This window comes from Dreissena polymorpha, chromosome 8 (assembly GCF_020536995.1).
Source record: "Dreissena polymorpha isolate Duluth1 chromosome 8, UMN_Dpol_1.0, whole genome shotgun sequence".
NCBI lineage: Eukaryota > Metazoa > Mollusca > Bivalvia > Myida > Dreissenidae > Dreissena > Dreissena polymorpha.
The window spans coordinates 720,211-733,732 of record NC_068362.1 but is presented as its reverse complement, the minus strand read 5'-3'; the positions used below and the strand labels follow the sequence as shown (position 1 = coordinate 733,732).

Sequence of the window (13,522 nt, the reverse complement as noted above, 5' to 3'; positions counted from 1 at the left end):
TATGTGAAAATTTAATTCATCATCAATTTCAATCCATCACCCTAATGTTGTGTAGTTTTTTGACACAGACCTTATATTGTCCCATAAGTGCAAAAAGGTGCCATGTGTAATACAAATTTAATGGCACATGGTACCTGTTTGCATCAATTGGGACATATTTGACAATAATGAATTAACCAAATTTGCATTATAAAACTTTTTCATAACATTAATTAAAAGGTCAAAAAAGTATTTAATATGAATGCAGTGCTAATTGTTAACTTTAAAAGTACACCATCCAATAGTTAATCACAAAATGCAGAATAAAAACGCACTTCATTTGATATAACCGTAACTTCGTTTCCAAATAAACCAAGATCAATCATACATTGTGACAACTAAATACTCAGTACAAACAACTATTTTTAATGTATGACAATAATTTTTATTATTTTTAACACATCATGTAACTTTAGTCAAATAAATAGTAATACTTATACACTTGATCATGACAATTTAAGTCCAAAATAAACTTATTTGAATAGACAGTTAAACAACAAAACTCCATATACAAGAAAATTGATTGATTGCACATCAACTTTCACCCACTTTACAAACACTGACATCAGAAAGTACAGTCTGAGTTTATGAGCTTAGGACACAACTTTCTACATGAAAAGGTTAAGGTTAACACCCACTAACATTGAAAACCAATAACCATGATAAATGAGTCAACACTAAATTACAGTTAACACTGATCTATCTATGTGCTGGACAAAATTGGTAAACATCATTAGTCAGTTAGATAAGGACTTTACACAAAGAAAGGTATATAAAATTGCAGAAAAAAAACATCTAAAGAATAAGTACATGTCTTTTTGTGACAGTCAACAAATAATTATAGATATAAACATACATCCATTTCATGGATTCAGGGGTTTTTCACCTTACATGACTGTATATAACGGAGGCAGATACCAATAAAAAGGTTTCTTTAAAATCATATATTTTTCCTTTAAATCAGAATGTTCACCAGCTTTGACATTTCTGAAATCAGGTATTTCAGCCATAATTTCTCCCCAAAATCAATAGACTAAAGCCTCTTCATAATGAGAAGAGAAAAATCCCTGATTTTGTATCCTTGTATTTATTTGCATATACACACACAGACAGCTGTGACAATCTTCTACCTATAATATCTATGATATTTGAGCCATGCTCTGGGAAAATGGTGCTTAAAGCATGTGTCGCACAGGCTAATCAGGGACAACACCTGCCGCTTGTGTGGTATATTTTGTTTCAATAAAGTCTCTTCTTAGCAAAAAAACACTCAGATGTAAGATGGAAAGTGTCTTCCCTGATAAACCTGTGTGTACTGCACAGGCTATTGTTACCTGGGACAACACTTTAGGCACATGCATTAAGCCCTGTTTCCCCACAGCCATGCTCTTATTCATGTATCTATTCTACAGCTCAAGCCTATAACCGCGATAATCCATGAAGCTAAAAAGTGCCATATCAAAACAATGAAGAGTGAGAGTGAAATTGTTGTATTTGAAACTGACATGTTAATCAGATACGCCAGTTTTACGCTCACCTCTCACATTCCCATTTTAAGGTGATTAATTTCACACATAATAAGTACACTCAAACATACAAAAACTATCAGACAAAGACTTCAAGAAAATACAAAGTCTATACAAGAAAATAAAAATATCAAACAGACATACATGTACCAGTGATCAAGGAAAAATGTTTAGTCTGTTTTAGTAACAAAAAATGTCAAATGACAGCTCACCCGTCTTTTTTTTTCTTGTCCTAGTCTCTGGCTTTTTTCTTAACCAAACTGTTTGTGTAGAACAAACGAATTTTATTGAAAAAAATGGCGCGGCCGCAGCCGACGCTTATCCCCACGCCGCAGCTTTTGACCCAGGGGTCATATCAAAATTCCAAATAGTGCAGTGCGTATTTGCTAGGTTACTTATTACTGGCTTTCATTTTCTGCAGACAAACAAGACACATATTTTATTTCATTCGCAAACGACGTATCTCTACCCGTTTTCGGATACGGTATGGTTCGTCGATTTTAATTTATTTCCAACGGTCTTTATAACATTTTTTATAGAATGACAAATACACATGCGGTGTTACGGATGGTCTGATTGATAAAATTTTGCATTGTACTCGCAAGAAATTGCACATAGAAAGAAAATAAAGAATAACAATAAGCAAGGGCTGGAGGGGCTCTGCCCTCTATTCCCTTTCTCCTACGGTCTCTGAATCTCTGCTTAATTATCCGTATTTCGAATTTGGGACAATTGACACCCCTGATATATATTACATGTATGTCACTACAAGTGCGAGTGTATTTTTCACAATGTTGGTCACAATGTATGTTTGCATTATCTCTTTTATTGACTGGAATATATTAAGAAATAAATGTTTAGATATTTGTAAATTTGTTGCTTTATATATATATATATATATCTCAGTAATTCGCTTTAAGTACAAAAGATCATTGACTCTCCTGCGTTATTATTATGACTCATACAAATTTGATTTTGACTCTTGAAAATTTGGTCCCAAGAGTCATTGACTATTGAGATTGGAGGTCTAAGGAAAGCCCTGTGTGATGAAAAGGTGCTACCGGTACATATCTTAAATTACTTAAATGTATTAAATGACTTAAATGTGTTATGATGAAGTAGATTTTAATGAGAATTTATTGTTTTTACAAATGAACATAGTAAAACTATAATGATAGAAATAATAAAAGTTGCGAAATTGACATGTTTTGTTTTTTAAGTCGATATTGTTCGCACAAACTTCTCCCTGATTTTCCAAACTTCTTCCTATTTTTAAGGCCTAGGGTAGTCTCTGCCTTGTTGTATGATATATCTAGATACTTTCACAGATGTGTTCAGTGACCCAAAATGGATGGGAAGAGTTTGTGATCATTTACACAGTTGACATTCCGTTAACATCACCATTTAAGTTGTTTGGACATCCAACATTTCTGAGTGGGACTTCCATAAGTAAAGGGCAGGAAGTCAGGACTTCCAAAATCTATTTCTTAGTGCAAGCCCTGGTGCACTGTTGCACATATACTCATAGCTTTATGTACCATGTGTTTAAGTTTCAAGGTTCTAGTGCTCATAGTGTAGGAGGAGATAGTGGCTCAGGGTTTTTTTTTCCTTCTTTGGGACCCGCCGAAAATCGGCCCTTTCCCCTCGGATTTTTTTTCCCCTCAGCTGGTAAATTTTCCCCTAGATTTCATTTCCCCCCCCCCCCAAAAAAAAAAAAAAAATTAAAATTTTTTTTTTTTTTTTTTTTTTTACCTTTACATATATAAGTTAACCTGATCCACTGTAGAAACTAGAAAAATCTTGCATAATTAAATTATCTGTCGCCTTGAATTTGTTTTAAAAACAGTAAAATATGTTAAATTGATTATTTTACAAAATCCAGCTTTTCGCACAATTTTTTTCCCCTAAATTCGACGTTTCGCGCAATTTTTTTCCCCTCAAAAAAGGCCAGGCCCTTTCCCCAAAATCAGATAAAAACCCCTGTGGCTAAGAAACATTACTAAGCCTTGATCATGAGAGGAAACTATGTTCTTTATTTAATGAAAGTGAATTTGACCCAATCATGATGTGCCTCTGATGCAAACAAAAGTGAAGTTTTGTACTATCTATACATGCTTTCATTACAATAACTAAATTCCTTCTCAAGATCTTAAACGGAAACCATTTTTCTGTATTTAGTGTCTTGACCTCCATCAGACCCATCCCAGGCACAGTCCCTGGATACCTGTACAACGACCCTATGTATAAAGCTGCTAAATTTGTTTTCAAATTATTCAGCGCGAATATTCCAGCTCTATCTAGTATCAGTGACCTTGACTCCACACAAACCATATGAAATCAAATCCTAGATCTGGACTTAAGACATTTACAAACATAGTCTAAATTATTCTATAGCTCTTTTTTTTAAGATTATAAGCCAAATCAATTTTTTTAAGTAACAGTGACCTTGACCATGAATATATGCATGCCATATGCAACACTAGCAAGGGATGGATATCAGGTATTTACATATTTAATTTAATAAGAATAGCTGAATTGTATTCTTGATTAATTGAGAAGAAACAATTTTCAGTATTTACATAACCTTGACCCTGACCCCCACCTCCTATGAAACCCAAAGCTAGGTCTGATTACCAGGTTATATTGAATTTAGTTTCAGTGCAATAGCTCCATTTGTTATTGAGAAATTCAGATTAAATTCAATTTGTTATTTTTGTTATGGTGAACTTGACCCACCCATCTTATGTGCCATCCCAGGGGGAAGGGGTTGTTTCACGTTATCTGCATACGTAGTTTGATGATAATATCTTAGTTTGATGACAGATGAGCTGTAACCTTTCTATAAAGCGTATTTATTAAATTTTAAAGGGTACAGCGGTACAGGTCATGAGATGCCCAGAGGTCCAGATAAGATGCGTATTTGCGTAAAATACGCATGAAAAAAAGAAAATACGCATGGCTTAAAATTTTGTTGAGTAAAAAAACTCCTGGCTAAATTCGGATTACGCATCGTGTGCAATTTCAATGCGTATTAGCCGTTTATACATGAATACAAGTTCCAATCTCTTGCACGACGGTTACATTACATTCACCTCTGTGTTGGGCTCAGAACGGACTACTGATATGAAAACGTCTCATTCATGTCATGATCATTCCAAGCGTTCATCATTGAGGTTACAGTATACTAAACAATCTCTTGCACGACGGTTACATTGCATTCACTGCTAAATAGAAAACCATCTCATACCATGATATCTTATATCAGTCTTAATTAATTATTATAAAATTGATATGTTTTTTTATGTTAATAAACCAACATACATATATACGTCGAAGAAATGCCTAATGTAACTCAATAAAAATTTGTACAATTGTTTACATTTGTGAAGTGCGTGGAATGATTCCATCTGTGTAAATGGGCAATAAAATAGTTTCAAAGAGTTGCATTAAAACTCACAAGTTTTTGCACGATTTATCGTAAATTTAAAAGTCATATTTCTTAATTTAATGCATGCGATCTTAAATATCCACTCAAATATACATTGAATGCGTTTGTTCGGTTTTACCTATTTGGTAGACAAAATGGCATGCTGAGCCTTACGCAGAGTTGTATGTGAGAGCAAGGAACGACAACTCTGCGTGGAGATTGTATAAGTTCATGTAATCATGACTGGTTCCCGTCATTGTGTCCACACCAGTAAAAACGTAGTGACATCAACATCTATGTACAGAATGTGGTTCCCGACCTAATTTACTCTTTAGTCAGAACGGTATTATTTCATTTTAGCCCACGGTAAAGGCTGATGTTGACACAACGGACTATCCGCTGCATTGTTGAGAATCGATATACGCTAATGGTGAAAACATTTGACATCACATTCGAAAAAAAAAACGAATCGCCCAACTTCAAGCATATAAGTTTTGCTATCAGTTCATCTCTTGTGTGGCACTATGGAAAAACCTTTTTCCTTCAAGCACTGTTTAAATGGCAGCCGAAATACACATATATAATAAACAAGTTTTACGGATACCACCCGCTTACCATTCAGATAACGTGCCTAAGCACATGTTTAAACTGTTACATATATTAAAATCCGGTTTGCAATCAATGAATCCACTAGAATCATCATGCAATGCGAAAACTTGCTGATTGCTTTTTTTCATATGACCGTCACGATCTGTGCCGCCCTGACCGGCAGTCCCTGTCCCGAAAGCGCTTTTTTTTTGTGATATGTTCCGCAGCGCCTGCATGTGTTTGTGTTTTATTGTCATGTAAATAAAACAAAATTAATGGCGAGCCAGTTATAAATGGTCGATCTCTATTAAGTCGACATCGTCATTAGTAACACCAGAAAAAAATTGTACGCCCTATTATTGACAGTATATTAAATAAAACAAAAGTTATTGCTTTATCGTGTACAAAACTGCTTGTAATAGCAAGTTAACACTACATGTACAATTTATTATTAATTCAGGTCCTTTGAACATAAATACTCCTTAAAATTAACGGATTTTGATTTTTACTCATCAATTAAAAAATTCATGAGTGAAATACCCCTCGGCTGAAAAAATTATCTGGAGCTCTGGAGATGCCCTTGAATTATTTTTAACAAGAGTGCCAAACTGTCACAAGATACGCCGGTTCGAAGGTTTTGGACACCATGCTCAATGCTTGAAATGCACTAAGTGACCTCGAGACCTAGTTATTGACCCAGCATGACCCATATTTGAACTTGACCTAGATATCATTTAGATGTAACATCTGACTAAATTTGGTGAAGATCAGATGAAAACTACTTCAATTAGAAAGCAAACGCCATGCTAAATGCTTGAAATGCACTATATGACCTCGTGACCTCGTTTTTGACCTGGCATGACCCATATTCGAACTTGACCTACATATCATCTAGACACACTTTCTGACCAAATTAAGTGAAGATCAATCAGATGAAAACTACTTCAATTAGAGCGCGGACACCATGCTAAATGCTTGAAATGCACTACGTAACATTGTGACCTAGTTTTTGACCCGGCATGACCCATATTTAAACTTGACCTACATATCATCTAGATACAACTTCTGACCAATTTTGGTGAAAACTACCTCAATTAGAGAGTGGACACCATGCTTAATCCTTGAAATGCACTAAGTGACCCCGTGACCTAGTTTTTGACCCGGCATGACCCATATTCGAACTTGACCTAGATATTGTCTAGACACAACTTCTGACCAAGTTTGGTGAAGATGGGATGAAAACTATTTGAATTAGAGCGCGGACACTGCTGTGGACGCCGCCCTCTGCCCACCGCCTGCCCAGGGTGAAACTATAATACGTCCCGTTTTTAAAAACTGGCGTATAAAAAGTTGGTAAATGGGGTTATTTAGTAATGGGGAATATGTTTTAAATTTTAGAGCATCCCTCAAGCCATTTCTTTTAAACTTACTTACCAAAAAACTTCAACATACATGTAATTAGGAGGCCAAAGCCAACGCCAGGGTGAGTAGAATACCTTTCATTATCTTCGAAAAGTGGTGCTAAAACTAGTCTGAATGTGTAAGTGACTGTCTATGTAAGTACTGGTCTAGGGAACAAAATGCCTACTTTTTCACAGCACACATCTGGTCAACTACACCACAGCACTCATGTTTACTGGTTTCAGTTGCACATGCAGTAGATAAATGAAGATAATTGTTTCATCAACTGAAAGGTCTGAACCCTGCTTAACTGTCTCCCCAATTTGGCACAAAGGTCATGCATATAGAAATACCAGTTTAATAAACAAACACAAACATGCCCATGGCTAACTTGAAAGGCACATAACTCAGAAATAAATGGATCTCTTCCATCTATATATTAAGTACCAGAAAATGGCACTTTCCCAAAAACTACAAATTTCCCAATTCCTGTCAAAAACAAGAATATCAATGAAACTGATGGATGCTCCCCGATGATGCGCTTTGTCAATATATATGTTAATAAGCACCTAAAAAAATCTATTATCAGCCTCGATGACCTTGACCCCAGTGACCTCAAACCTTATCAAAAGGTAGAGGTCCATGCAAGGTACGTACATGCCTGCCAAATATGAAAGAGATCGGTAAAGTATTGAAGGTGCTATGAGAAATGGTAACAAAAGTGTGACGGAAAAAGTATATTATTAGCCTCGTTGACCTTGACCTTGACCCCAGTGACCTCAAACCTCATCAAAAGGTAGAGGTCCATGCAAGGTATCTACATGCCAAATATGAAAGAGATCGGTAAAGTATTGAAGGTGCTATGATACACGGTAACAAAAGTGTGACAGGAAAAGGATATTATTAGCCTCGGTGACCTTGACCCCAGTGACCTCAAATCTCATCAAAAAGTAGAGGTCCATGCAAGGTATGTGCATGACAAATATGAAAGAGATCGGTAAAGTATTGAAGGTGCTATGAGAAACGGTAACAAAAGTGTGATGGAAAAAGTATATTATTAGCCTCGGTGACCTTGACCCCAGTGACCTCAAACCTCATCAAAAGGTAGAGGTCCATGCAAGGTACCTACATGCCAAATATGAAAGAGATTGATAAAGTTTCGAAGGTGCTATGAGAAACAGTAGCAAAAGTGTGACGAAAGGAAGTAACAAAGTAAGGCCTGTAAGGAAGTAAGGAACTACAAACTGGCAACTATATGCTCCCCGAAATATTTGGGGGAGCATAAAAATCCCAATTGAAGCCCCCCCCCCCCCACAATTTTTTTTTTTAATTACCTAAATGCAACATTCAGTTAGTTTCCCTATGCAGCTCTATGGCTTGAACCTAAGATAATAAAATATTGACAACTTAACAGCATTAGTTATCAATTTGTAAGTATTTGGGATCAAAATACACCAATGTCCAAATATGAAGACTTCACGAAGCAAATTTTCCCAATTTCAGGGTTTTTCGCGCACAATTTTCCCAATTGGGTTGATACTGGTTCTTTTTCCCAATAGGGTAAAAAAATCGCTGTCTGCATGCGAATTTGTGTCGTGCTGCATGCACATCTATACTTCATGGTGATTAAATATTTAAACTAAATTGAAGTTTCAATTAAACCACTTGTTAAATGCCGAAACAGTTCACTCAAAAACCAAAAATTGTATGCATCTGCCATAAAAGAAGACTACGTTGAAGGGATCATCACTCAAACTGTAGTAAAAAGGGTGACTCAAATATACCCGAGTCAAACTTTATTTGCGATGGATAACTAGGTTTTTAAAGATTTTAAGCAAGTAATGACAATGGTTAATTTCAATCAACATGTCAAAATATAACCTTCTATTGCTGTTCAAAGAAGACAGATGTGACACAGTTGAATCAATACATTTTTTGGGGGTAAAACACGCATTCTCAAAAACTGCTATGCACAAATCAAAGACTGCCTGAATATGTCCATGATGTGAATTGCACTATATCAAAAAGGCCTTAACCCCAAATAATGAAACCCAAACCAAATTTCCTTAAAGACCAACAAAAAATTGCAGTTATTACAACTGAAACCAGTGACTAAGTGCTGCCGTGCAAAGAAACCCCACCTCTTTAGCCGACCCAGACCCTGATAGCCGTCTCTTGGCTATCTTCAACATTGTTTCATGCTGCGGAGACGACCCCTTTTTAGCTGGCATACTGCGACAGAATAAGCATGCAAAAAAATTATCAATACGAGCCTCGTTCTGAGAAAACTGATCTTAATGCATGTACATAAAGTGTCATCTCAGATTAGCCTGTGCAGTGCACACAGGCTAATAAGGGATTACACTTTACGCCTAACTAAGATTTTTGCTGAAAAAAGACTTCCTTTAAACGAAAAATACCAGAAAAGCGATTTCTTGTCAATTATTAGCCTCTGCAGACTGCACAGGCTAATCTGGGACAACACTTACTGCACATGTATTTTTCCCAGTTTTCCAAGCACAACTCAATTACTACAAATATTCACTTAACATTCAAGAACTTCACTACACCACACTCTTTGCTTTATTGCAAAATAACTAGAGAAACATTTAAGATTCAAAAAGGTAACAGGGTGCTGCTTAAAAGGACAGACAAGTTAGTGATATTTTTAAAAGTTAAAAATGGGTTTATTGAATCAAATGCTTACAATTGAGGTTTTAAAACATTGAATACTTGCTCAAATATATGGAATTACAAAAGGTATTAAATATTTATTTCTTGGCCAGCCAAAAAGGGCAGGTGGAGGAACCAAATAAGGAGCAGGGCGCAGCACCCTCCTATTCCTCTAGATCTTCCTGTAAAGATATGCATATGCACAACTTCAACAGTCTGTACCGAGAAATAAAAGTAATTTGTAACTGTCGGTGCTATTGTCGTCTTACAATCAATAAAAAAAACTCCCAAAGAAAACAAAATAGTTTCTACAAACTGAAAGGCTGAAAATGGGGAAGTCATTCCCCGAGCAGTTTGCATGGTATCGAAAAATATTAAAAAGCATGAAAAACAGAAAAATACCTTGCATATTTGAAGAATATTTGTGCAAATGTAATACAAGTATAAGTTCAATAAAAATGTGTAGTTGTAACGCTGCCAAATGTTGTATCAAATGCCGAATTCTAAGACTAAGAAAAAATATGACAGTTCATGAATTTGTCCAGCATAACACGCCTTTAAACAATACTGACATGATATGCTTTCACTACGCAGCATATAAACACATGACAGAGAGTAACGAAAACGAGTGCGATTGTGTATACAATGAATGTTTATCAAATAAACGAGATAATCATGTTCTCACCTGATAATAGGAGGTGCCCATTTCGGTCGCCATATTTGACAAAGTTTTATTATTTCCGAAAGTTTTTGACACAGTGAGCGAGTTTGCTCAACGTACGAGCGATGTTTCTGGGTTACATCGATGTTAAACGCATAAACAACGTATAAATGCAAATATGGGCAATGTCAAAACATAATATGGCGAAAAATTTATCGGTAAAATATTTGGGCTCGCAGATTTGATGACATTGGGTACGTCACATGACATAAGTTTCGACTAATCAAACACAGCGAGAGATGAGTATGAAACGAATTGTAATCAACTTCACTATTGGATACAAGGTAACAGTGTAAATCCCGGATAGAGGTAATGTGTTAAATATTATCGGGCCTTTTACAAACTCTCAGGTCCGTACATAATTTCAATTAAAGACCTAGTACTAGAGTATTACATATATATATGTAATATGTAATACCACTGTACAAGAAAGGAAACAAAGAAGCCCCCGCAAATTACAGTCCTATCTCTCTTACCTGTATTTAATGTAAATCCTTAGAACATATAATTTCCTTAAATCTATCAGCTCACTTCAATAAATATAACATACTTTATGACTTACAGCATGGCTTCAGAGAAAAGCGTTCCTGCGAAACACAACTTCTACAACTCATCTATGACCTGGCACGAAATATGTCATCTGGACAACAAACTGATCTAATATTGCTTGATTTCAGTAAAGCGTTCGACAAAGTGAACCATCTTAAACTGCTTTTCAAATTACAGGAACATGGTGCGGATAAAGATACTCTCTCATGGATCAAATCATTCCTTATAGGTCGTACTCAACGTGTTGCTCTAGATGAAGAATTATCATCCGAGGAACCAGTGACATCTGGGGTACCACAAGGGTCTGTGCTTGGTCCGTTACTTTTTCTTCTTTATATAAATGACTTACCTAAATCTATTACTTCTCAAGTTCGCTTATTTGCAGATGGCACTGCCGTTTATCTAACAATCAACAATATGCATGACTGCCATACTCTACAAGAAGATCTAGATAAACTTATGAAATGGGAACATCTTTGGGACATGGAGTTCAACCCAAGTAAATGCCAAGTTTTAAACATAACCAGAAATAAATCAAAATTCTCTTTAAATTACAGACTCCATGGACAAATACTAGAAACTGATGACAATGCAAAATACTTAGGTGTGGACATGTCAAAAGACCTTTCCTGGAACACCCATATAAATAGAATTACAAATAACGCTAATAAATCTCTTGGTTTTCTACGCAGGAACATACAGACAAGAAATTCCAACATTCGCCAGCTGGCATACAAGACAATAGTTAGACCACAGGTTGAATATGCTTCTTCCGTATGGAGTCCTCACACTTTACGAAATATACAAAAAATTGAAAAAGTACAGCGTCGAGCAGTCCGCTGGGTCAAGCATAATTATTCTCCATATGACAGTGTCACCTCCATGCAACAGGAACTTGGTTGGCAGACCCTACAAGACAGACGAAATGACACTAAATTAATAATCTTTTTCAAAATTGTTCAAGGTTTAGTAACCGTGCCGCTGCCATCATATATCGAGCGACCCACCAGATTCACTCGTCACATGCACCCCCTCTCTTTCAGACAGATCCATACCACTGCAAATTATTATAAGTTTTCATTTTTGCCCAAGTGCAATTGTGATGTGGAACAACCTCCCTGCCACTACAGTATTACATCCTGATCTTGAAGGGTTTAAGCGGTCCCTGCTTTCCCCTTCTGCCCCTTGAACTCCGAGAGACATGTTTTTATCAGCTTTAACTTTAAATCACTTCACCATGCATGATTTATCGAACATACTTTTATCTTTCTCACTTATTCACTTTTAACACTTTTATCTTGCAATGACTGCGCACCTGTCAATAATACCCGCAAGGGGAGTTAGACAGTATAGATAGATAGATAGATAGATAGATAGATAGATAGATAGATAGATAGATAGATAGATAGATAGATAGATAGATAGATAGATAGATAGATAGATAGATAGATTGATAGATTGATAGATTAGATAGATAGATAGATAGATAGATAGATAGATAGATAGATAGATAGATAGATAGATAGATAGATAGATAGATAGATAGATAGATAGATAGATAGATAGATAGATAGATAGATAGATAGATAGATAGGATAGATAGATAGATAGATAGATAGATAGATAGATAGATAGATAGATTGATTGATATTTTATAGGTCTTTGATAATTTAGACTCAGGACCCGGAAATAACGACAACATAGTTGGCATGATGATGGTGATGATGATGATGATAATGATGATGATGATGATGATGATGATGATGATGATGATGATGATGATGATGGTGATCAGAGACTTATATAACCTGAACTTGGTATGATAGCTGATAGAACTGCTTGTCTAGAACCTGCTCAGTCTAGCGATTGCTGCGGTCGTCCTGGCCATTCTTATACGGACCTTGGCGGTACTGATACCATTCTTTGACAAGGTTACTTCAAAGAACTCGAAACTGGTCACCTAGCTCTTCCATGTTCTCGCCGGTGAGGTCTGTGAGTCCACTTGCGTCAGTGCTTTGTCAATGTTAAACCCACTCAGAACCTGTCATATACCATATCGTGCTTTACAGGGTCGAAATTTTCTTAAGATTGGTAAAGTTGCAGAAGAGCTCACGTTGGTGTTGCAGGTATTTTTCCATGATGACCCTGCCGTTGAAGATGTGTTCCACTGTGAATTACACTGATAATGTTTAGGTTTTATATAGTGAAAACATGGGGAAGTACATTAAATTGTCCATGTACATACATAAATGTATGATATATTAAGTCAAATTTATTTTGAGATACGTTTTCTAACTGTGTTCTAAGAATCTTGGATCCGTGATGTCTGTGATGTTTTCGTAGAGGCGACCGAATAATCTGGGTTCCAATACTAACGTAACTGGTCATTTGGCCCTCATCATTTCAGTGCACATTAAAATTAAATTGCGATGTTAACGTCGTTGTTTTGTGTTTTCCGTTCAAAAACTGCTTCATGTACGCAGCAGTACAGTCGCCTTGTTATTTTACAGTTACCTGTACTGTACTGTGCTGTTTTCACTTATTATTTACTAATCATCATACAATATAAAGTTTTAAGGTCGATAAAACATTTTACAA

At 36.0% G+C, this 13,522-nt stretch overlaps 2 protein-coding genes across 3 annotated transcripts in view; one reads left to right on the top strand and one right to left on the bottom strand.

The window, feature by feature from the left end:
* The window catches only part of LOC127842544 (serine/threonine-protein kinase N2-like), a 73,770-nt gene extending 63,165 nt beyond the window's left edge, over window positions 1–10,605 (bottom strand). Inside the window, exon 1 of one of the 2 annotated variants that reach the window (XM_052372090.1) lies at window positions 10,340–10,605. In XM_052372090.1, coding sequence (XP_052228050.1) covers window positions 10,340–10,372 — 33 coding nt within the window. In that variant the 5' untranslated portion in view covers window positions 10,373–10,605. Of the gene's footprint in view, window positions 1–9,122; window positions 9,208–10,339 lie in introns of those variants that run through there. The other variant, XM_052372089.1, reaches the window with a different exon arrangement.
* Window positions 1–13,522, top strand: part of LOC127842550 (zinc finger MYND domain-containing protein 19-like) — a 249,057-nt gene that overhangs the window by 214,148 nt on the left and 21,387 nt on the right. The window lies entirely within an intron of this gene.